Below are 24994 nucleotides of genomic sequence, written 5' to 3'. Positions count from 1 at the left end.
GTGCCTTAAAGGGGGTTTTCCAGGCAGCACCCGCGGTCGGTGCCGGACTACACCGGGGTCGGAGTGGAAGCCGCAGCCCTGAGACCTGTTACAAGGTGCTGCTAAGTCTTTGGCTTTGTGTTCTGTTTTTGTTTCTATGGTAACGAATGTTACATCCCATGAAAGCCTTATGTGTCTAATATGTTTTCAAAATGTTGTGTTTGTAGTTTATGGCAACAGTGATCTCGGCACGCGGGAAAACAACATGGCGGAGTCTAAGGTGATATTCGCAGCAAATGAGAGCAGAGGAGTGATAACATTCTTGTTTCTGCAAAGAAAGTCCGTGAAGGATATTCCTGGTGATATGTCGCAGACATTGGGGGATCAATGCCCTTCATATTCTACAGTTAACAACTGGGTTGCCAAATTTAAAACGGGCCACTTCAGCACCAATGATGAGGAACGTCCTGGACGACCGAGAGAGGTTGTTGTTCCGGAGATCGTCGATGCTCTGCACAACCTCATACTGGAGAATCGGCGAATTTCAGTTAAAGGAATAGCAGACATCATGGGGATTTCTGGTGAATGTGTTTGTGTCATTATCCATGAACATCTGAACATGAAGAAGCTATCTGCAAAGTGGGTCCCCAAATGTTTGACAACAGATCAGAAAAGCATGTGAGTGAAAACTTCCCGGTCCATTTGTCAGTGTTTCCGGACTGATGAGAGCTTCCTGGATCGACTGGTCACTATGGAGGAGACCTGGATTTATTTGTATGACCCTGAAACCAAGAAGCAGTCAGAAGAGTGGAGGCTCAGTGGTTCTCCTCGCCCAAAGAAGTTCAGCCACTAAGGTGATGGCGTCTGTGTTCTGGGATAAGGAGGGCATGCTGCTAGTGGACTACCTTCAAAATGGTTCCACCATCAATGCAAGGTATTGCATTGAACTTTTGGACCAATTGAAGGCAGCTCTGAAGGCCAAAAGGCGCAGCAAGCTGTCCAAAGGAATCTTGTTCCTGCAAGACAACGCCTCCGCTCACACTGCACAAGCGACCACGGCAAAACTGGTGGAGCTAGGCTTCCAGCTGACCAGAGCTAGCTCCCTCCGACTATCTTCTGTTTCCAAACCTGAAGAAACACCTTAAGGGTACCAAACTTCACACCATTTTTGATGCCATGGCTGTTACGGATGACTGGTTTGAGGCACAACCGAAATCCTTCTTTTTGCAAGGCTTACAGGACTTGGAATACCGATTTAAGAAGTGTGTTGACATCAGTGAAGAGTATGTGGGAGAAATGTAAAGCTTCATCTTCCTATCTCATTTCTTTCTGGGTAAAGCCAAAGACTTATCAGCAGACCCTCGTAGCGGCCGGTGCTCATAACTGCAGGCGCAGCACTTATTACAAACGCCGGTCACTACAGAGGGGTCAGACCAGCAGCTTCCTCTCTGACCCCGGGGCCGCCCGGCACTGACCGCGGGCGCTGCCTGGAAAACCCCGTTAATGGTAGCTTCACACTGGCATATGCATAATTGCGCGCAACTCAATACAATGTATTTGAGTTACGAACTACTTTTTTTCTGCACGTATTGGCGTATTTTTACTGTACTTTTTGCGCCCACGAGGCATGTTTTTTTGTGCACAGGCACGCCCCAACTTAAATGGCTTCTTAGCCTAAGTTCCACGTGTATTCCTCTTCCTGCAGAATTGCACAGCGTATTGTACAAAGAGATGTGCAAAGGGGACCTTTGGTGCACAAAAGATTGCTAGCATTTTTAGATTTCCAGCCGCGGACCCCCGGGAAGAGCTGCAGTTTTTATTAGTACCATTTTGTGGTAGTATAACTTTTGGATTGCTTCTTTATTGCATTTTTTGGGATGCGAACAAAAGAAAAGTAGCAGTTCTGGCGTTAGTTTTTACAATTATTTTTATGGTGTCCACCACTAAAATCGTACAGGGAAAAAAACAAAATATGCAAAGATAAGATCATAATTGCTAAGCAGGAGGCAGAAAGACTGATCGCCAAAGAGATCAAAAACAACCCGAAACTATTTTTCAACTATATTAACAGCAAAAGGATTTGCACTGAGCGCACTGGCCCTTTAACAAATAATGCAGGAGAAATCATTGAAGATGATGGAGGGAAGGCAAACCTATTAAATAGTTTCTTTTTAAGCGTATTCACAAATGAAAAGGAAATGCTACACGAGATACAGGGGAATAAAATGAACCCCACAGAAAATATCTCATACCTAACGCAGGAGGAGGTGCGGAACCGGTTAAAGAAGATTAAAATCGATATCGCCAGGTCCAGATGGAATACACCCAAGGGTACTAAGGGAACTAAGTGATGTGATAGGTAGGCCGCTATATCTAATATTTGTGGATACTATCAAGACCGGGGTTGTACCATTGGATTGGCGTATTGCCAACGTGGTTCCAATTTACAAAAAGGGGTCCAAAAGTGAGCCTGGTAACTACAGGCCGGTAAGTCTCACTTCAGTAACTGGAAAAATATTCGAGGGGTTTCTGAGGGACACCATCGAAGAATACCTCAAGGAGAACTTGAGAATAACTCCTCATCAGCATGGGTTCATGAAGGGTCGATCTTGTCAGACCAATCTGATCAGCTTCTACGATGAAGTAAGCTCTAGGCTGGACCTGGGAGACTCTATTGATCTTGTATATCTGGACTTCTCTAAAGCATTTGACACCGTGCCGCATAATAGGCTAATATATAAAATGAGACAGCTCGGATTGGGTGAAAACGTGTGTAATTGGGTAAAGAACAGGCTCAGGCTGCATTCCCACGAACGTATATTGGCTCGGTTTTCACGCCGAGCCGATATACGTTGTCTTCATGTGCAGGGGGGGAGGCTGGAAGAGCCCAGGAGCAGAAACTCAGCTCCCGCCCCCTCTCTGCCTCCTCTCCACCCCTCTGCACTATTTGCAATGGGGAGAGGCGGAACGGGGGCGGGGCTAATTCACGGAACTTAGCCCCGCCCCTGTTCCGCCTCCTCTCATTGCAAATAGTGCAGAGGGGCGGAGAGGGGGCGGGAGCTCAGTTCCTGCTCTGAGGCTCTTCCAGCCTCCCCCCTCTGCACACGAGGACAACGTATATCGGCTCGGCGTGAAAACCGAGCCGATATACGTTCGTGTGAACGCACCCTCAGAGATAGAAAGCAGAGGGTGGTAATAAATGGTTCGTACTCTGATTGGACCACAGTCGCTAGCGGGGTGCCACAGGGTTCAGTATTAGGCCCCATTCTGTTCAATATATTTATCAACGACCTGATAGAGGGGCTGCACAGCAAAATATCAATATTTGCAGATGACACAAAATTATACAATATAATTAATACAACAGAGGACAATGTGCGGCTGCAAACGGACCTGGATAAGCTGGGGGCTTGGGCTGAAAAATGGCAAATGAAGTTAAATGTTGAAAAATGTAAGGTTATGCACATGGGCAGGAGAAACAGATGTCACCAATATACACTGAATGGGGTACTGCTAGGGAAAAGTGAGATGGAAAAAGACCTGGGGGTACTAGTGGACTGTAGATTTAACTGGAGCAATCAATGCCAGTCAGCTGCTGCAAAAGCTAATAAAGTCTTGGGGTGCATTAAAAGAGGTATAGGGGCAAGGGACGAGAACATTATTCTCCCACTATACAAGGCACTTGTCAGGCCCCACATGGAATACTGTGTACAGTTCTGGTCACCGGTGCTCAGGGAAGATGTTACAGTGCTTGAGGGGGTCCAAAGAAGAGCAACTAAACTAATACATGGAATGAAGGGACTGGAATACCCTGAGAGGCTAGCAAAATTAGGATTATTTATCCTGGAAAAAAGACGGCTAAGAGGCGACCAAATAACTATGTATAAATACATGAGGGGACAACACAAGGATCTCCCCAGGATCTGTTTATACCCAGGACTGCGACGGTAACGAGGGGGCATCCTCTACGTTTAGAGGAAAGCAGGTTTCATCACCAACACAGAAGGGAGTTCTTTACTGTAAGAGCAGTTAGACTGTGGAACTCTCTGCCTGAGGACGTGGTGATGGCAAAATCCATAGAGGAGTTTAAGAGGGGACTGGATGTCTTTGTGGAGGGGAAGGATATAAATCTTAGGTTAATTGTTAATCCGGGTATACAGGCAGGTAGGAACTATTAGGGGTTGATCCAGGGAACAGTCTGATTGCCATTAGGGAGTCGGGAAGGAATTTTTTCCTCCAAAAGGGCTAATTGGCTCCTGCCTCTTGGGGTTTTTTGCCTTCCTCTGAATCAACAACACAAGAGGATAAACAGGCTGAACTAGATGGACATTGTCTTCATTCGGCCTTACATACTATGTTACTATGTTACCATCTGCGATAAATAACAAAATATTTTCATTTTCTCTGCGAGTAATACCTACTGGGTGCTGCTTGCTTAAAGTTCTCTTTGCCATTTTATCCATTTACAGAAGGGTGTGTGGGGGGGGGGGGGGGGTATTTTAAACTGGATTTATTTAGATTAAACTTTATTGAACATTTTTGGATGCTGTTCTTTAGTCCCTCAAGGGGAGCCGATGACAGCCGCCTATCAGACTCCGCCGGCGGCGGGGGTTTAATAACTGAGTTACAGGGTAAACACGGAGGCCTTTGTCAGGATCCAGCTGCCATGAGAACCCGCTGCAGTCACACTGCAGGGTGCCGATGGGCGACAGATCAGCCCCCTCCCCCCCGTCATCTGCTTACATGCTGTAGTCAGTGAAAAGGCTTCTTGGCCGCCACTAAGGGGTTAATGTGGAACAACAAAACTGGGATTGGAACGGTTAAATGTGTTTGGGCCAGTGAGCTAACACCGTTAGCATTAATAGATCAGCGGCCCAAACCCATTTAAACATTTGTATGACGGTTTTGTGTGTCACATATGTGCCAATTTTTCTTTTTTTTTTGCGCCATTGTCAGCGGTGTTCTCGGGCGCCGCCCTGCACAATAATTTATCATTAAAATAAGTTCTCTTAATTAACGCAGAAGAAAAAGCAAAAGACATTTATTGCAAATAAGAAACTGCCGAGTGACACCAACGGCTGCGAGTCTATATACAATATCGCCAACAACTCGGGACACGTATAAGATAGTCAGGGACAAGAGCTGAAATCAGAGGGGCATCCATTCATGTGACCTGCAGTGTAAAGCAAGGGGGTACAGGTCACGTGATGCGCCTGAAGTCCCCCGAGCCAGACTGTATGGTCATCGCCATCCTTTATTCTGAGCCACAGACGATAAGATGCAGAGGAGACATGAGGGGGAACTACAAGTCCCAGCTGTCACCTGCTGCGGCCCCATCTCTATAGACTGCATAGAGGCGGCGGTTTCTATAGCGACACATCACTGATGACGTCACAGCTGAAGCGTCTCCATAGAACTACACTTCCCATCGTGCAACGGGCACTTCCGGACCCGCCTCTTCCGTTCCGGGCTTCTTCGGTGCACTGAGAGGGGAGCGCCGGGCCTTGTGTGTAGCGGCGGCCGAGAAACCGGAGAGAAGCGCCGAGTATCCCGAGTCCGCGGAGGTAACTCAGATGTGAGCGCGCCCCCTACCGGCTGTTACCAACACTGCACCCCGCGTGTGCCAAGTGACTCCCACCCTCCTGTCTGTACCCCCACACCGCACCCCATGTGTGCCCCCGCGTACCCAGCCCCCTCCTGTCTGTACTCCCACACTGCCCCCCTGTGCCTTTACCCACTGAGTCCCACCATCCTGCCTGTGCTCAGCCCCCTCCTGTCTGTACCCCCAAACTGCACCCCCTATCTGTGCCTGTACACAGTGATCTCCACCCTCCTGTCTGTGCCCCCCTGTAGCGAGCTGTATGAGTAGGACCACACATATATACATTGGCGCAACGCCCTCTGCGGAGGTGCCAGTCACCGAGCCGTACAGTAGGACCACATATATATACATTGGTGCAGCGCCCTCTGCGAAGGTGGCAGTCCCCGAGCCGTACAGTAGGACCACATATATATATCAGAGCAGCACCCTCTGCGGAGGTGCCAGTCATCGAGCCGATATTCTTGCGGGCACAAAGGTTGTAGAGCCCAAACATGTCTGTCAGCGGGTTATGGGGTCACATTAATGGGGTTGGTGAACCTTTCTTCTACATGTGATTCCCATCATGGCTTTCTTATGTTTAACCCCTTGTTTACTGCCCAGCAGCCAGGAAGATGAGCAGCTCAGAGGAAGTGTCGTGGATCAGCTGGTTCTGCGGGTTAAGAGGCAACGAGTTCTTCTGTGAGGTGAGGTCTGCTAAACCAACCAGCATGGCAAGTTGGACATAAGCGTCCGCCCGTCAGTGTGCTGGGATAAGCGGGCAGTACTCTATCTGATGCCGCTTATCCCCCAATGTACAGCCCATTGGGCATATGTAGATCCAACATGGCTCCTCCGTGTTTCCTTGGATGGGCACAGTAGAGCACAATGGCCATGCCAGCGCCCTTTAACCCGCACTGCTGCACCCTGCAGGACAAGAATTGTACTCCCTATTTAACCCCTTAACGTGACAGGGCGTACATTTACATCCTGGAGGTTTGGGGTGTTATGGACGGGGATTGGGTGTCGATCCCACTCCATACAATGCGGCTTTGGATATCTCTTACAGCCGACACTCGCCTGCAACAGCTGCAATCAGCAGCGCTGCTAATCGGATCTCTTAACCCTTTAAATGCTGTTGTCAATTCTGATAGCGGCCTGTAAATGCCTCGATCTATGTTCAGGGTTCGAAATGCTCCCCCACGATAAGATCGCTGGTTGCCGTGGCAGCCAGGGGATATCTGAACGCCCCCACGGCTGCCATTGCAGATTGTCTATCAAACCATGCCGGAAGTGTGGCTAGGTAGATTGTCTGTGATATTGCGGTATAATGTAATGCCGTAGCATTACATCACACTGCAGGAGTGATCAAAGCATCAGACGTTCATGTCCCCCGTGGGGACCACAAAAAAATGTAAAAATTAGTTTTAAAAAGTTTCATTAATTAAATTTAAAAAAAGTTATAAAAGTTGAACCCGCCGCCCCCCTTTTCCATACTTATAATAAATCTAAATTATAAAAAAAAAGCAAAAAAAAATACATATTGTGCAAAACAAAATGATAAAATTTGTGCTCTACTTGTGGGTGGATGGTAATAAAAGAAAAAAATACGTATAAGTGATGCGCTTAGAGGAGTCCGTTCCAGGGGAAGACTCGTCTAAATCCAGGTAGATCTTTGATAATCCACGGGCTGTTAATGAACTCCAATTTTTCACAGCTAGTTAATGAGTTTTCAAGCTAGCTAGCTATCAGCCACAGCTGAGAACCCGGAGGGCAGGGGAGAAGCTGTTTTTATTAAAAAGTGGAAGTGTTTCTACCACTATGTGACTCGGCGATCACATGACCGCCGGGATCCCCTGTTACAGCAGAGCTGCAGGGTGCTAAAAGACCCTGACCAGCTCTGCCAGTGACTATTGTCACTACGGGGGGCTCCTATGGATGCCCCAGCAAAAGTGTGTAATAAAAAAATTGTGAATGTCCCCCAAATGTCTTATATGACGTCATGGAGGACATAGATGGTAAAAAGGTACATAAATGAGTAAAAAAAAAAAAAATTACAGAATAAAATAAAAATATGTACATAAAAAAAGAAACTGACCCAAAGCCGATGGTTCTGGATTACAGGGCATACGTATTATAGATCAAAACATTCCGCTACTTTATTTCAGTGTAAATTTATTTATAGGTTTTGTTTTTTTTTTAGATTAGTAAATTTACACTGAAAAAGAAAAAAAAATTAACATTTATAGTGGTTTTTTTGGTGTTAAAAAATCCTTTTTTTTAAAGCCTTTAACCTGCAATAAAACTAAAAGAAGGAAAATAGTCAGTGAACAGGATATTAAAAGACGGTCCTATATGTGATGGGGGGAAACAATGCATCAAAAATAGGGCAGTAAAACCACCACATGGGTAAAATCCCTAAAAAGTGTCTGACCCTTACAGGGGTTCTGTCTGCTCCCCTGCATCCCTGTAGAGGGTAACCTGTAAAGAGTGAACTAAAACAAAGCTAACTCACCTAATCCTGCTGTTTATCTGGCGCGTGACGGGTCGGCTCCTGTGCGCTCTCGTCGGCCGGTCTGTGTTTATCCTCTGGTGTCCACGGGGAGTGGCAGAGGTTAGATGCGGCTGGGCCAATCAGTGGCCGACGTGTCCCAGTGACCAGCCCCGTAAGACACAGGGGAATATGAATTTTTGTTTTTTTTTCCTGACAGAACCTCTTTAAGGTACAGCCTGGTCCGTAAGGAGTTGAAAAAAAAAAGTTCATCCGCCGTTCTTCCCACACTTATAATAAAACAAAATCTAAAAAAAAGAGTATCGCTGCATCCACAGAATTTTTTAAGTTTTTCATAGTACCATTGAAAGCTGTAAGTCGTCCTGCAGACAACGAAGCGCTGGGCGTTCTCCTCCTCCTTTCGGTATTTCACCTGTAACCTTCTCTTGCAGGTAGATGAAGATTATATTCAGGATAAATTCAACTTGACGGGCCTGAACGAGCAGGTCCCCCACTATCGGCAGGCGCTGGACATGATCCTGGACCTCGAACCTGGTGAGTGTGGCCGCTGCATGTGACGCAGGGTACTGCGGGGCCGAAGGAGAGTCTAGAAGTCTTGGCTGCGAGTTACAGGCTGCACTACTGAGGGGGTTGTCATCAGAGACACCACATGTGTACCTAAACCCATTAATGACTCCCACTATACCTCTTACTGGGGGTCATTATGGGACCTAACTGTCTCATGGCGCTCAGGAGCGGGCGAGATGATTCGAGAGCCCCTTGGGATCTACTAGGGACCTTAGGACCGGCTGTACAGTAAGCTTGCTGCTAGGGGACTTTAGCAATCTATGTGCGCCATGTGGTTGGCGCCAGTCACAAACTTTTATGTACACCGTTTTTGCTCTGAAACGTTTTGCTTGTAGAAAAGTGGCCAGGGGCAGTGGCGGCATCGTGGCCAGGGGCAGTGGCGGCATCGTGGCCAGGGGCAGTGGCGGCATCGTGGCCAGGGGCAGTGGCGGCATCGTGGCCAGGGGCAGTGGTGGCGTCGTGGCCAGGGGCAGTGGCGGCGTCGTGGCCACTGACTGTTCTGAGAAATCTGTTATATAGGCCAGAAAGTGGTGCAGATCCATACATTAAGACAGATCAAAGCCGCTCACCTTTTAATAAATTTGGCGCATTTTACTCCATTGAATTTCAGTTTAAGGCTGTCCTATGAAACTTGTATCTCGGACATTTTATGGATTGGCTCTCTCCTATTTTGTACGGCTTTCAATTCGATTATTTGCATGTTGGTGTCGGCTTTGATAGTATTAATCCAGCATGTTCTTTGCCGCCAGGTCTTCTTCTGCCACTGACCACTCCAAGCATTATGGATGTTACTAATGAACCCGCTCACATTATGTGGCTGAGGCATGAGAGTCTCTGTTTCGTAATTTTGCCCCCCAATGAAAGCTTTGGTTTGCTGCGGTCTGGGACTCTATTGTTTGTGATCTTGGCAGTCCAAGGAATTCATATAAGTTTACTTCAGCACCAAAGTATGAAGGCATCAACCTTCCTCCGGTCTGTTCTCCTCAGTCTCCGGCTTTCCCAGCCATAAGTTGTGATTGGGTAGGTGATGATGTTGACGATCCAGCATTTCGTTGGAATGCTTATGTCTTTGTTTCTCCAGATCTTATCTACTTCACATTCTGCTGCTATGTAATGCGATCCGTCATTTTATTCCGGATCCTAATTCTCGGATTCGGTTGATTTTCGATCCGAAGAAGATGAAGTCTTGAACCGCTTCGATTTCTTGTTGATTTAGATTTTCCTGTGCCGTTACCGGCTGTTGTCATGGTCTTGGTTTTCTTGATATTCAGGTCTAGGCCGGCTTCTTCACTTCCTCCTTTAACTCTTAGTATCAGTTGTACGAGATCTTCCTGACTCTCTGCCAGCGAGGTTGCATCATCTGCAGATCTGAGATGGTTTGTTTCTTCCACCGATATTGTATTCTACATACCGATTGAGCAACATGCAGCCCTGGCGGTAACCATTCCATGTTACCGTTGGAGGTCCTGACCATTCCATGTTACCGTTGGAGGTCCTGACCATTCCATGTTACCGTTGGAGGTCCTGACCATTCCATGTTACCGTTGGAGGTCCTGACCGCAGCATCTTGGTTCGCATATGATGACTGAGTTGCCCCAGATGCCCCGGGACTCCCTTTTGTCTTGGGCATGGCCACAGCTTGTCAAGTTCAGGGCAATCGAAGGCTTTGTTGGAATCGGAGGTTTGCAATTTGGTCTCTGGTTCCTCTTCCTTTGCATCAGGCAGTTCCCGTTCCTCTATCACCGTCATGCGGTTTTGTATAATCAGTAGATTTTGCTTACATGCGATATTAGGGATATTGTGCGGCAGTCTGAGCGTTCTCTCAGGTCGCACCTTTTGGGAAGTGGCACAAAAACTGACCTTAACCAAACTTTGGGCCACGATTTGGTTTTCCAAGCTCTTATAAATTCTCCCCCTTAGTGTTTCGCTAACTATGTCATATACACAGAGTGTGATGTATTGGTGTCCCAGGACGGACACAAATGCATTATAAATACAACCCAATTCCAAAAAAGTTGGGGCGCTGTGTAAAATGAAATAAATGGAAAGGGGGGGAAATTATTTGGAAGTCTCCTCTAACCATATTATATTCAGAACAGATATCAGAAGGGGGGGGGGGGGGGGGAGAGACGTCGCTCTATTTAATTATTTTTTAATTAACACATTTAGAAATTGGTGGCAGCAACACATCCCATAGAAGTTGGGCCGTGTCTGCCGTTGTGTAGCATCCCCTCATCTGGGAAGTGGGGAGACTCGCTGGAGTTCTGGGCGGGGAATGTTGTCCCAGTCTTGTCTGATGTAGGATTCTCGCTGCTCAGCAGTTCTGGGTCGTCTTTGCCAGGTTTTCAGTTCTATAATACACCAAGTGTTTCTTATTGGTGAAAGGTCTGGACTGCCGGCAGCCGGCTCACCACCCGGACTCTTCTGTGAAGCCATGCTGTTGTGATGGATGTAATATGCGGTTTAGCATTGTCTTGCTGAAATATACAAGGTCTTCCCTAAAAGGGATGTAGTCTGGATGGGGCATATGGTGTTCTAAACCTCTATATACTGCTCAGCATTGATTTGTGCCTATCAAGATGTGTGAGCTGTCCATGCCATGGGCACTAATGCACCCCATACCATCAGAGATGCCGGCTAGTGAACTGTGCGCTGAGAACAAGCTGGATGGTCCCTCTCCTCTTGAGTCCGCAGGACACGGTGTCCGTGGTTTCCAAAAGGAATCTCAAATCTTGATTCATCTGACTGCAGAACAGTTTTCCATTTTGCCTCAGTCCATTTTAAATGAGCTTTGGCCCAGAGAAGACGCCGGCGTTTCTGGATTGTTTTATATGGCTTCTTTACATGATGCAGCTTTAACTTGCATTTGTCCATGTTTTCATCGCGTATCACGCATGCATTGCACGGACATGTGATAGGCGGTAAATGGAGTCAATGAAAGTCAATGGACTGTCATTGATACATGAGCGTGTACACACGGCTTATCAATATGCAAGAGAAATAGCTGGCAGCACGCTCTATTCCTCTGTACCACACAGCCTGAGCCCTATACATTGGTATAGGTTGCGTATGACACTCTGCCCATACACAATATATTAAGAAGGGGCAGCGTTTTTATATGTAACCCAGCCCTGCAACAGAGCAGGGAGAAAAAAAGTGACCATGAGCGTGTGATACGCGGGCATGCGCAGTGTCATATGCGGTCTCTGGTCACAAAATGGGTAAAATGTTGCGGGAACATCCCCCCTCGGCGTTTTACGGATACGCCCATGGGCATGAGCCCTGAGGCCGCTCACACGTGTTCACAAAACACCAGGTCCGAAACGTGGCGTTTTTCTGCGATTCCTCGCTGCATTTTTGAACCCATGTTACAGCGTTTCACAGCATTTTTTACTGCACCCCATCATTGTAATGGGTGGTGAGGGTTCATAAGTGCTAAAACGCACGAAAATAGAGCAGACAGCGCTCGGAAATTGCGGCGTTAGAAATGCTGCCTTCAAGCGCTAGTCTGCGTGGCCCCAGTGAGAGTCGTACCGCGATTAGCATGGCGTTGGAAACGCTGTTCTAATTGCGGTAAAAAGCGGGCTGTGTGGGAGCGGCCTGAGGATCCGTTCACACCAAACGATTTCACATTTGAACGGGTCAATCATGTGCGGTCGCTCGGGCGGCCTGCTTATAGTGGCAGATACATCCTTGTACGAGAATCATGCATTCATTCACATTTGCTGTATAAGTGATGAGGACGACTGACCGAGCGCTGCTTAAACCGCATGATTAGTGAACGAAGCAACAATGATCTTAATGCCGGCAGAAAATGAACAAAAAGTGATCGGTGGCTGAATTTACATTTACGTACAGCAGCGTCAATGGAAAAATAAGTTATGGCTGCTGAAATGTGGAGACGTTTAGTGAGTCATTAAGGCCCAAACAGATCTGGCCATAAAGGGGTTAATAATCCCAAATCTCTACACACAACCAGGTAGGAAATAGATGAAGACTTGGATCGCTGCGCAGCATGTAACTTCACATGGCCACATCCCAGCTGTGATACCATGTGAAGTGGTTGCCGCAGAGGCCACGTTGATTGGTTGGTTGCGTATATTGCATTTATTCTCACGCCTCTTGTTTCCATACTACAGATGAGGAGTTGGAAGACAATCCGAATCAGAGTGATCTCATTGAACAGGCCGCGGAGATGCTATACGGACTGATCCATGCCCGCTACATTCTGACTAACCGTGGCATTGCCCAGATGGTAAGACTCTTTGCTTTTCTATTACTGCATTTGTATTATGGTCCTTTTACACGGATGAGCTGTCGGGTGAACTATGGCATCGCTCACAGCGCTGTCCTTCCTGGTTGCTCTAGTAGTCTGTAATAATGTCCGTGATCATTATAGGAGCTGTCCGACCCAAGTCCATAAGGTATATAGATGCCACAGAGGGAACCCCCTGTGCGAGAAAGCTGCTGCAGATAACGCCCAAATCACGGTTCGTTTATTAGAATCCCATCTCCGGCACACTGCTGCGAATAATCACTTCCCATGATGCACTGATAAATACCGGCGGTGTGAGGGGGGAGAGCATTGCGCCTTGTGCTTGGTCTGTGTTGGAGGGCGGTGACGACAGCAGCGGATTGTGGGACATCAGAAGATCTCGCCTCCGCTGCTGATGCTACAGCCGCCATCTGTACCATACAGTCCAAGTAGGAAGGAGGTATAATGCCACTACCATGCTGGACCCAAGCGCCCATGCTGGAGGTCCGGGTATCGGTAAGTGGGTGCAAGGGTTATAGTAGATGCTTCCACTGCCTCTGATCCATGCTGTGAGTGCTGACGAATCAGACAGTGCCTTAGCAACATCACGTGCTCAGCGGCCTGCACTGGGCCTTCTAGGATGGGCTTTTGACAATAGAACAGGATGGCAGCCATTTTTAATTTGCGGGAAAAGGACATTGATAAAAGTGGGGGGGGGGGGGGGGGGGGAACTTGTGCTCGACTCTTAAATGTCTGTTCAGTCCTGGAAGGTCCTGCAGTGGTTATGGGAACGCTGAAGGAGCTTGTGGGAATCCCAGAAAAGGGAAATATAAAGCGACAAAGAAATTTCAGAAAGTATATACTTACTAATGCAAGAGGGCAGGTCGAAGCACCACATCCCTTAACATGCGGGCCACCCAACTACTATATGGAGGAGCATTGCACAGGTGAAGGTACTGATGAACAGCCACACCTTCCTTATATTGAAAGGGGGGTGCTGTTTAGTACAATACTTACACCTGTGGATGTCGGGCCACATAGTGCACCATGCAGGCCCACAACCTACTAATGATGCCAGCGGGCTGCCCTGCACCTCATAGATGAACCACACTAGCACTCCAGGCTCCCCCAGCATTCAAAACCACACCGCATGTTATTAATGCATACTGGGAAATGCCGATAATTACGAGGTATTGGTCAATATTTTGGCCAAAATATACAAGCCCACAACCGGCGTCAAGGGTCCCCGTGTACTTGGGAGTCCCTACATTAACATCAGAAAAGGGAAACCTAAACAAAGAAATTCCAGAAAGTGGCCATATACTTCGATGCAAGAGGGCAGGTAAAACACCCCATCCATCAACCTGCAGACAGACCAACTGCTATATGGATGAGCAATAGCGCTTGTGCTCGACTCTTCCCTTGTGAAACTTTAATCTCAGAAAACCCCTTTAAATCTTCGTTCATGAAGACCCTGCAGTAATGGTACAATCTATGTCTCCATTATTGGACAGATCAACTGGATGCCCCTCCAGCCTTGCACCTTCCTGCCCACTTGTGGCATGTTGCCTGACCAGTTCATGCCCAGCTGCCCACCACTGCCTCTCGATAACTGGCACTGACAGTTTTGCTCCCTACGTCGTCCTGCAGTGGTTGTATTCTGCTGTAATGTGGAGGCCGGAGAAAAACCTTTTCATGGAGGATGTAGGTCGATCAATAGGCATTAATCATTCAGCTGTGCTATGTGCGAGGGGCTGGAGGTGGAACATGAAGCCTCGTGGATCGTTGCCATGTTGCAGCTGCTGCCTTGGCACGGTTTGTAGAAGAGGCCGGCAGGGTTTTCTACATGAAGTGTGAGGCTGTGCCACCCTGTATACTGGCCACCGGGTCTGTTTTGATACTTGCCCAGGGATCATTTTGCATGGCGGACCGAATCCGTTCTTCTCATCAGGAGGGGAAGAGTCCTAAGCAGGAACAGAAGCTTCATATGCAACAGAACAAGGTGAAGCCGTAGAGTCTGTAGGAGAGGGTGCACGGCCAAGTTCGGACAGTTACCTCCAAAGTGCGTCTCTTCCTGGTGATGTGTACCAGTGTGCCCCCCTGATGAGTGCTGGAAGACTCATACGCTCAGGCACTCTCCCCACAACCATGACTCTGCATACTGATCCCCTGTCCCCCACATGGCAGCCAATAGGAATAGCTTTCTGCGTATCGGGAAGAGCTGCTCTGCAGTACATGGCAGTATAGCTGAGAGCACTCCTTCTGAAGGGAAGTAGAAAGGGACTAGATTGTCAGCTGCCAGAGGGGGAAGGAGACTGAATCTGTACAGAGCCACCTCCAGCTGCACCAAGGAAGACAAATGGAAGCAAAGAAAATAAAACATATTTTTAGTCTAGAATAACAGGATACTTAACATAACAGGACATAAACTTACGTCAAGTGGATGGCGATTTATCAGAAGCTGAGCCCGTGTCACCCCACAGCAAAAGACTGCTGTTACTGATGGCTAGCCTCCAGTTGCTATAGAAGAACAGCGATCCCTGCTGTTAACCCCCTACATGCTGAGATCTATGTAGATCGTGGCATTTAAAGGGTTTACAGAGGGAGAGCTTCCCCTCTGTGACTTCATCGGATCCCCGTGATGTAATCATGGAGGGCCATTGTCTATGATCGCTATTGTGTGCAATAAGGCATTGCAGTACAGATGTCGGCAGTGCATGATTGTAGCTGCTATGGTTCAAGTCCCCTACAGGGACATACAAAATGTAAAAATAATGGTGGTGGGGGGGAGGGGTGACTTGTGCATCTTCCCCCATTTGTATAAAAAATTTTGAAAAGTAAAAAATCCCGCATATTTGGTATCATCGTGTCCGTAACGACCCATACAATAAATGGAACACACTATTTATCTTGCACGTCAAAATTTGTAAAAAAAACAAAACAAAACAAAAAACCCTAAAAAAATGGTGCCTCCCAAAAAACTCAGTAAAGGTGATCAAAAAAGCCGTATATACCCCAATTAGGTTATGGGACTTTGAATGCAGTGATGTAAAAATATTTTTTTAAAAAAGGGTTTTTCTTGTGCAAAAGTGGAAAAACCTGAAAGAATTATATTTTTGGTATCTTAATTGTACCAAACCACAAAAAAAAAAAGAAAGTACTTGCGTTGGTATGATCGCTCCTGCTGTATGCTGTAATGACGTAATATTCCATTGCCTGTCAGATCGCAGTATAATCTATCAAACCACGATACATGCATGACTTGACACCGTAGGCATTCTGCAATGGCAATCTTGCGCCCTTTCAGCAGACCTCTGACTGCCACGGCAGCCGAATGGCACCCTGAAGTCTAATTGGGACTCCGAACATCGATCCAGGCACTTAAATGCAGCTATCAGAATTCACTGTGGCATTTAAAGGGTTAACAGCTGCTATTAGTGGCAATGCTGATTGGCGCTGGTGTGGGTCAGGTGTCAGCTGTAAGAAACAGCCGGCACCAGCATTTTTAGTGGCACGATCGGCTCCTGATCCCCCTGCATACAAGCCCTGAACCTCGGTGATGTAAATGTACGTAATGGAGCGTTGAGGGATTCAAGCGGCTATCCGGTTACTGGACTACATGCCTTCGAAGACACTCGATGTAGTAAAATAAACAGCATCCAGCTCTGCAGCCCCGCCACGGGCCTGGCGCTTGTTGTGACAGCTGATATCACTGAAAGTCAGGTGACCACTGCAACCAATCAGAGGCTGCAACGTCACTATTCAGTATCATGGTGCCCCAGGATGTGAGCGCAGATGCCAGGAGAATGACCAGTGATGCCAGCTGTCACAACAATCATCACGGCTGCGGCGCGGATGAGGAGTAAGTATTGTAATCCAGTGAGCCTTATGGAAGGAATGTTGTCCGGTAACCAGACAAGCCCTTCAGAGGGTTATTTTGGCCTAAACCCACCTCCACCCTCACCCTGCCTTCCAAGGTATGTACGCTTTTGTAACTGGCATTTATTGCATCAATGCATCTAATAGAAATGCACATCATAGGATAAGAATTGATAAGAATTTCTCACCGTTTTGTTTGTACAGCTCCTTACTATGGAAACCCACAGATCTGCATACTAATACCGTGTTTACCCGAAAATAAGCCCTACCCTAATTTTCAGGGAGGCATGAAAAATAAGCCCTACCTAAACTACATCGGGAAAAAAACATCAATATTCGCCTAGCCGGCGGTGTCTGAGTCCCTCGTCTTGGTCTCCAGCGCGGTAGCAAGCTTCCATGTCCTCTACGCTCACATATCGCTCTTTCTGGTGACGGAGCTTTGAATACCTCGCCTCCTTGCATCAAGCACCAGCCAATCAGAGCCGGCGCTCGATGATTGAAAATAAGACACTGCGCCTCTTGTGGGGCAAAAATTAATATAAGACAGCCTCTTATTTTCAGGGAAACACGGTAGTAGGACAATTCTAATCTGTATTTACATGTTGCTTTTTGATTTTATGAACCTCGTGTGTCACAGAGTATTAAGGCAGTAGTATGCAGTCCTAAGCTCTCGCTCACGACCTGAAGGTTGCGGGTTCATTCCCCGCTTGGTTCAGGTAGCCGGCTCAAGGTTGACTCAGCCTTCCATCCTTCCGAGTCCGGTAAAATGAATTGTACTGTACGGTGAGAAACATCATCTGCTGCACCAATCCATAGGACCAAAAAGCATACTGCCCAAATAAGACCAAGAGGACAATTGGGCTTTTGTCGGGTCAACGAAGCCTTATGGAAGCATTTGGTGTATCTGGAATGTAATACCAGACACAACCCAAGGTGGTGCTGTTTCTGGGAGTATAGCAGGAGGTAGACAGACTCCCATGGTACTTCTGCCTACGTTATACTGGTGGCCACGTGAATAAATCGCAGTTGGCTTTGGCCGTGGCTGAGACTCAACAGTTATAAGGTCGGCGTTCATTCTAGGTCGTCTCTCGCCGGGACTCCTGGTAAAACCTTTCTCGTTTCTTGTCTTTGCAGTTGGAGAAGTATCAGCAGGGAGACTTTGGTTACTGCCCCCGGGTGTACTGTGAGAACCAGCCCATGCTGCCAATCGGTAGGTGCCTTCCACTCTGTTACTTCCTGTCCTCCGCCATTAGACATGGTGTTCATGGTGACTGTCTCTCCCAGGTCTCTCTGACATCCCCGGTGAAGCGATGGTGAAGCTGTACTGCCCCAAGTGTATGGATGTTTACACCCCCAAGTCCTCCCGTCATCACCACACAGATGGAGCGTATTTTGGCACTGGATTCCCCCATATGCTCTTTATGGTTCACCCGGAGTATCGACCCAAGAGACCCGCCAATCAGTTTGTCCCCAGGTAAGATGGTGTGACTAGAGCTACAATGAAGAGGGGTAGCTCCCACTTGGACATGCCACTACTGGTCAGCAGGGTACTAACCACTACTAATTAGACTGCATCCAATAGTCCACAATCTCCTTCATTGGTCACACAGTACAGGATGGAGTCCATTAGTGATGTGCCCATGTAAAATATCCCTCCCGCGCTGAGGGTCTGTACTGTTAAAGAATGAAGGGGGCACTTTGTATTCGTCTCTAATCGTCCTCGTCGGTCACATTAGAGGGGTATTTCTTGTCTCAGCAAATCACTTTTATGGAAGAGGGAAAAGTTATACAACTTCCAATATACTTTCTGGATCTATTCTTTAGTTATTAAGATCTCTGCTTGCTGTCATCCAGTAGGAACCTTCACTGTTCACTCCCAGGGGGTAGATATCTGCCCTGGATAAGTTATAGACACCGCTACATGGCGAGATTGTATGCGCTAGTTGTAAACACTGAGGGTTTCTATTGCCTGACAGTAAGCAGAGATCTGGTCAACTGAAAATTAGAACTAAATTACTGGCATTAAAGCTTCCTCGGATCCGCCTCCGTCTCTTCAGATCCTGAATTGCAAGTATTTGTTGCGCTCAGGAGCTTCTTGCTTTCCTTGTGGGGAGATGCAGTCTTGCAGGCGATGCTCTCCTCAGTCATTCCCCCTTCCTCCATACATACCGTTACAGGGGAACGCCACTCCACATGATCTTCCCATGTGTCATACATACATGTCTGGTCTCCAGCCACCACCGATGTCCAAAATGACACGACTTACCCCTGTGACGCTGCTCGGAGAGCTCCCACCTCCATTGATATGAATAGTGCTTACATCATTGCATAAATCTGTGCAATATTAAAAGGGTTTTGGGGGGGAAAAAATGCTGCATTCAGTGTGTCCAGCAGGAGGCGCTCTTGAATATAAATGTAGGTACATTGCAGTGATTACTTTCTCTATATGGGTGGAGTCCCGGGCACTTTTTTTTGATAGAGATATACATATCTCAATTATTTGTCTCCAACCATGGACCAATCAATACAGAGTGCAGCATAATGTGACTGCACCCGGTCAGCACCAACAGAAACCTAATAAACCACACAATGGGCGCTGCTGCTTCCTCTGTCCATTTGTTTCTTGTTTTTTTTGGCAAAGTAAACGTTCCTTTAAAAAAACACACACAACCATGTGCATCCAACATCGATGCCCACACCCCTAGCGATCAGAATGCCATCCTGGCAGCCTACCAGCCGAGTTGAGAAAGGAGTAACTGCATATATCAACCCATCTCAACCAAACTTGTCAACTTTGTATGGCCATTTCCTAGAATGCCCATACAAAGTTGATAAAAGTTAGTTTACATTGGCGCATACAAGAATTAGTTTGAGCCATGGCGGGAGGATTAGTGGCCTTCCATGACATAATAACCTTATGTGCACAGAAAAGTATAAGAGGAAAAACAGTCATAAGCCTCTTGTAGAACCTCGTCAAAGATTCCCAACAAACCATCTGTGGAGTAAGGCCGGGCGCACGAGCAGGTCGGATACCGCATGTGGGAGGCCAGCAGCGGATTCCATCTGTGAGCCCGGCTGGTGACCCTGCGTACGGCACTAACCTGTATTGTGGATGACTGCGGAGGCTCGCAGGCGGTAATGCGTAGTACATGGGGTTTTTTTGTATTTCCCACACTGTCGCTTAGCGATGAAGCGGGTACCTGCAGCCCCTATGCAATGGACAACTATCGTGGAAACCGTAATTCAAATCCGGTCATGCGAGACCAGCCTAAGTGTTCTAGGGAACTGAAGATGTGTATCTGAAGCGGTATTCATTACCATCTTGGCAAGTTATCCACAGGACAGGGAATTTGATTGTGGGGGTTCAACTGCTGGGATCCCCACCAATCCAGAAATATCACCCCTGAAGCATCTCTAAATTCTGACAGTGGTGGCTGCCCATGCGGCCCATCACACCATTAACTTCTATGGGACGGTTGATGGTTGCCGAGCGCTTGAACTGCGGTTGGGGATAACTTGATAACGTGGGTAATACCCCTTTTAAAGGGGTTGTCTCGCGAAAGCAAGTGGGGTTAAGTACTTCTGTATGGCCATATTAATGCACTTTGTAATATACATCGTGCATTAAATATGAGCCATACAGAAGTTATTCACTTACCTTCCCTGCGCTGGCATCCCCGTCTCCATGGCTCCGTCTAATTTCAGCGTCTAATCTCCCGATTAGACGCGCTTGCGCAGAAGGGTCTTCTCCCATCTGTTCGGTCCGGCACGAGCGGCATTCTGGCCCCGCCCACTTCTACCCATCATCGCGTAGCTCCGCCCTGTCACATGTGCCGATTCCAGCCAATCAGGAGGCTGGAATCGGCACACATGACGGGGCGGAGCTACGCGATGACGCATAGAAGGGGGCGGAGCCAGAATGCCGCTCGTGCCGGACCGAACAGATGGGAGAAGACCCTTCTGCGCAAGCGCGTCTAATCGGGAGATTAGACGCTGAAATTAGACGGAGCCATGGAGACGGGGACGCCAGCGCAGGGAAGGTAAGTGAATAACTTCTGTATGGCTCATATTTAATGCACGATGTATATTACAAAGTGCATTAATATGGCCATACAGAAGTGCTGAACCCCACTTGCTTTCGCGAGACAACCCCTTTAAGTATTGAAGAACTTCAGAGTAGAAGGGCAGAAGTTCGGGAGAGGACCGTGGAGAAAGCACCCAGGAGCTGTGAGACATTGGAAACAGACGTCCGATGTAGAAGTGGTCATATTATAAACCCTATGTAGGAATTTGGTAGGATGAATGAATCCTCCACCTCCTGACAGTCCTCGGCTATCTGGCCACCACATGTAGGGCTATCTGTCTGAGAGATCTGGGATAGGGCTTTGGTACAGAATGACAGGAGGGAGGACAGCAGGTTGTTTATGGGAAAACCCACTAACGGAGCCTTGAATGCGCACCCTGTATTATAAAGGGGTCACACGGGATAATCGGCCCCTCATTCAGCAGGGATCCGTTCTCACACACTCTGCTGCTGTGAAGTCGGTTGTGTGATCTTCGTTAACACAAGCTTCTAATTGATTTTTCCCAGCATCCCATGACCTCATTTTCTCCTGCGCCCCTCCCATGTGTGCAGCGCACTCTCTGCTGGGAGATCAGCCTATTAATTATGGGAAGCGAAAATTCAGTAAAATAGGAGTTTGTGCTCTAATTGACTGCAGGCAAAAAGTCACTTGGGAGTTGTTTGCGAGTTGCGGTAAAACAACATTACCCGGACCTCAGCGCTTCACTGTGAGAAAGAAGATGCAAGCAGTTTGACGCCACTTATTAGACACGCGGCTGGAGTATTCCACCGAGGCCCGTGTTGTGTAATGTTGTTACTCAGCGATCACTTATTGGAGAATTACAGAAATCCACTGCGTCCTGAAGGCCAAGACTAGCCGCGGTTTTAACCCCCTTGTAGGTTTGTTCTGACTTGAAGGAAGGACCTTGCCGTTTAGCCATAGCGCAGTTTGGGTGGTGTAGCTGCAGAGCGGGCAGCTACTCCAAAGGCTCCAGCCTCAGCCAGGGTGGGGGGGTATTTTGTATAATCGCCTGTCCTACTGTCCACCTGCAAAGCCACTGATCGGTGGCACACGCTGTCTTCTCGTGTCTCATTTTAGTTTGTGAGGCTCATAGATGGTGGCGGGTCCCATTACAAAGGATTTCCAATGTCTTGCTAACATTCTTGCTGAGGCTCTGCTGTGCTATTTCTTTGGTGCAGAACACTGTTGCACCAAAAAAGATCTCCTCTGCTTGCTGCAACCACTGGAGGGCGATCAAAGTTCCTGCAGACCTATATACTGCAGATGTACTGTTTACAGCTCTGCCACCTAGTGGCAGCAACAGGCAATGGTTTTTTCATGGATCACAATAATTTGCGCTGCTGGTTGCTAGACTTTAAAATATATCTCCAATTATACAGAAAAATGACATCTAGAGCGGGAGAGTGCGCAATAATCGTCTTGCCGAATAACCTTCCAGATTCTACAGGCCTCGCTTCTCTGGATACTCTTACGTAGATGTGAGCAGCCTATAGTACAGACCGCCGCTGCTCCGTGCTACTGTGTACAAGCAAAATCTGCTGTACAAGTTGGCCAGAAAAAATTTAGTGTGTGCAACCCAACTAATATATACAGATGTTTCTGTGGTGTGTGTGTAAGCATACCAGGAAAAATGATATAATTGGAAGTACTTTTAGCAGAGCCGTCAGGGCAGTACTGATACTATACCTAGTGTTGGACTTGATGCAGCGGTACAGAGAACAGGGAAGCGAGAATCTCTGCATCGTGCACTGCCCCTATCAGGCCACGACTGGGTATGGCACAATATCTGTTTTGCCTGGAGTGTTTATTGTAATCGGGGACTACCTATGGTAGATTAACGAGATGTGAGTGGATACATACTGTATACAGTATGTACCCCCAAAATAGTATAGGGTCCAACATTTGGCTTGTGGTCGTTGCAAAGTCATTTGCAATTTTGTGGCACATGAATAAATTAAGTCACTATGTAGCCCTCACCTTAAAGGGTTTGTCCCACTGGACCTTCTAATGGGTATCCCTCTATTTGAGACCCTCATCTATTTGCCAGAGCGGAGATCTTCCAAAGCTCTTGCTCTGTACGAACTCCAGCTTATACCATATCAAACTACTAACGACAACTTGTCCGTCAGTGCGTGAAACAGTGGGTTAGTGAGTGAGTTACATGCTCCTTCCCTCATCACATGATGGTGACATCAAAGGTCCTTCATTCCCAGTGAGGGAGTTACATGCTCCACTCTTGATCACATGATGGTGACATCATCACAGGTTCTGTATGCACACGGCTGCTGTCCGGCTAGGTGTTTGTTAGTATTCCATAGCAACTGAGGCCGCAGGGGGTTTGTAGTCCGTCCATAATCTGCACAAGGATGCAGGACCTTTGATGTTACCGTCATGTGATCAGGGGTGGAGCAGGACGGTGACCTTATCACAGGTCCTTCATCTCCAGTGTTGTGCTGCTTCTGTTCCTTGTTGTGTGGGGCGAATAATGTATGTAGCAGAGCTGTGTGTGTGACGTGCATGCAGCAGAGCTGTGTGTGTGTGACGTGCATGTAGTATTGGTACTATATACTACTGGTAGTAATTATTAGGGCAGTTATAGTGTAAGCTGGAGTTGGTACAGGGCAGGGTCTTCAGGTGATCTCCACTATTGCAAATAGACGAGGGTCTCAAATAGAGGGGCTCCCAAAATCTGCATTATAATTTCAATGCAAATTTTGTTACATATTTCCCTTCAAAGGAATTTAGGAAAGTTGTGAAATGTTCTATTAATCTACACTCTTATTTATCAAAAACACTGATAACTGGGCTGTAGCTGGATGATTATAATGGTGATGAAAAGCCTGATGTTACCATTTTATTACAGTAAATGTATCACTTAGGCCTCATGTCCACGGGCAAAATAGGATTTTAGATCCGCAGCGGATCACCCGCATGCGGATCCGCACCCCATAGGGATGCATTGACCACCTGCAGGTAGATAAATACCCGTGGATGGTCAATAAAAGTGATTTTCTTTTTTTTTTTTTAAATGGAGCATGAAAAAATCTGGACCATGCTCCATTTTCGTGCGGGTCTCCCGCGCGGACGGCTCCCGCAGGCTTCTATTGAAGCCTATGGAAGCCGTCCGGATCCGCGGGAGACCAAAATCAGAATTTACTCACCTGCTCCGGATCTTCCCTTCTTCGCGGCTTCATCTTCTCTCGGTCGCGGCCGGATCTTTTTTCTTCGGCCCGGCACATGCGCGCGGCACGCAACTTACGTGCCGAGCACATCCGCCGGGCCGAAGTAAGAAGATCCGGCCGCGACGGAGAGCAGATGAAGCCGCGAAGAAGGGAAGATCCGGAGCGTGCGAGAGGTCAGTAATTTCAATTTTCAGCGCTCATGTCCGCGGGGCAGGAGGGACCCGCTGCGGATTCTCCATGGAGAATCCGTAGCGGGCCTGATTTTCCCCGTGGACATGAGGCCTTAAACATGAGCCTTATACGAAACAGTTTGAGAAAATTGGAGGTTTGGCTTACGGACTCGACAGCCCTGCCTCGCTGTGACCGCACGGTGCAGGATCGTGTAACTATGGCACTGAAGAAGGGAAATCATGACTGTGACTGGAGTTATTTCTACAAGCTTCATCACTCTCTTCTGTCTTTCTAGGTTATATGGTTTCAAAATCCACCCCATGGCATATCAGCTCCAACTGCAGGCAGCCAGCAACTTCAAAAGTCCTGTGAAGACAATGCGTTGAGAAGGCACCCCCCGGAATACGGTTTCAGTATCGGCCCGCTGACACCCTCCTGTTGCATCGGTCATGGAGCAGTGTTTGTTCTCTCTTCTTTTTTTTTTTTGGTGTATGATTTTTCCAACCTTTTGATTTTAGTTCTGTTGAAAGTGTGTTCATGCAACCTACGACTGTGGTTAAATAAAATTCTATAGAATGAACAGTTTCCGAGATCTCACAAATTATTTGCATGAGAAAAAAAATGTACAAGTTCACGGTGAAGACCCTGTCTTCAATCTATATAACTATAGTAGAGGGCGGAGCAGTCTGCGGATATGCAGGTGAGAGCATTGACAGACTTTTCACACTGGACAGAATGTTCTGCAGGAAGCAGGTCAATTGGGGTAGGATTACAAATAATGGGAAT

General features: G+C 47.5%; 1 protein-coding gene across 3 annotated transcripts; it reads left to right on the top strand.

Moving 5' to 3' along the window:
• Positions 1-5397: 5397 nt before the first annotated feature.
• On the top strand, positions 5398-24788 carry CSNK2B (casein kinase 2 beta). Of its 3 annotated transcripts, none has more exons than XM_066581626.1 (7): positions 5398-5543; positions 6185-6264; positions 8501-8603; positions 12776-12891; positions 17905-17980; positions 18055-18244; positions 24504-24788. In XM_066581626.1, exons 2-7 carry the CDS (start codon positions 6193-6195, stop codon positions 24592-24594), a joined length of 648 nt encoding a protein of 215 aa, XP_066437723.1. In that variant the 5' UTR covers positions 5398-5543; positions 6185-6192; the 3' UTR covers positions 24595-24788. The 3 variants fall into 3 exon arrangements, with proteins under 3 accessions (XP_066437723.1, XP_066437724.1, XP_066437725.1); XM_066581627.1 differs by having other exon boundaries at positions 5417-5543; positions 6182-6264; XM_066581628.1 differs by having other exon boundaries at positions 5417-5554.
• The last annotated feature ends 206 nt before the right edge of the window (positions 24789-24994 follow it).

Source organism: Eleutherodactylus coqui, chromosome 10 (genome assembly GCF_035609145.1).
Source record: "Eleutherodactylus coqui strain aEleCoq1 chromosome 10, aEleCoq1.hap1, whole genome shotgun sequence".
NCBI classification, from domain to species: Eukaryota; Metazoa; Chordata; class Amphibia; order Anura; family Eleutherodactylidae; genus Eleutherodactylus; species Eleutherodactylus coqui.
The sequence above is the reverse complement of the archived record's forward strand: the minus strand, read 5'-3'. Positions and strand labels throughout refer to the sequence as shown.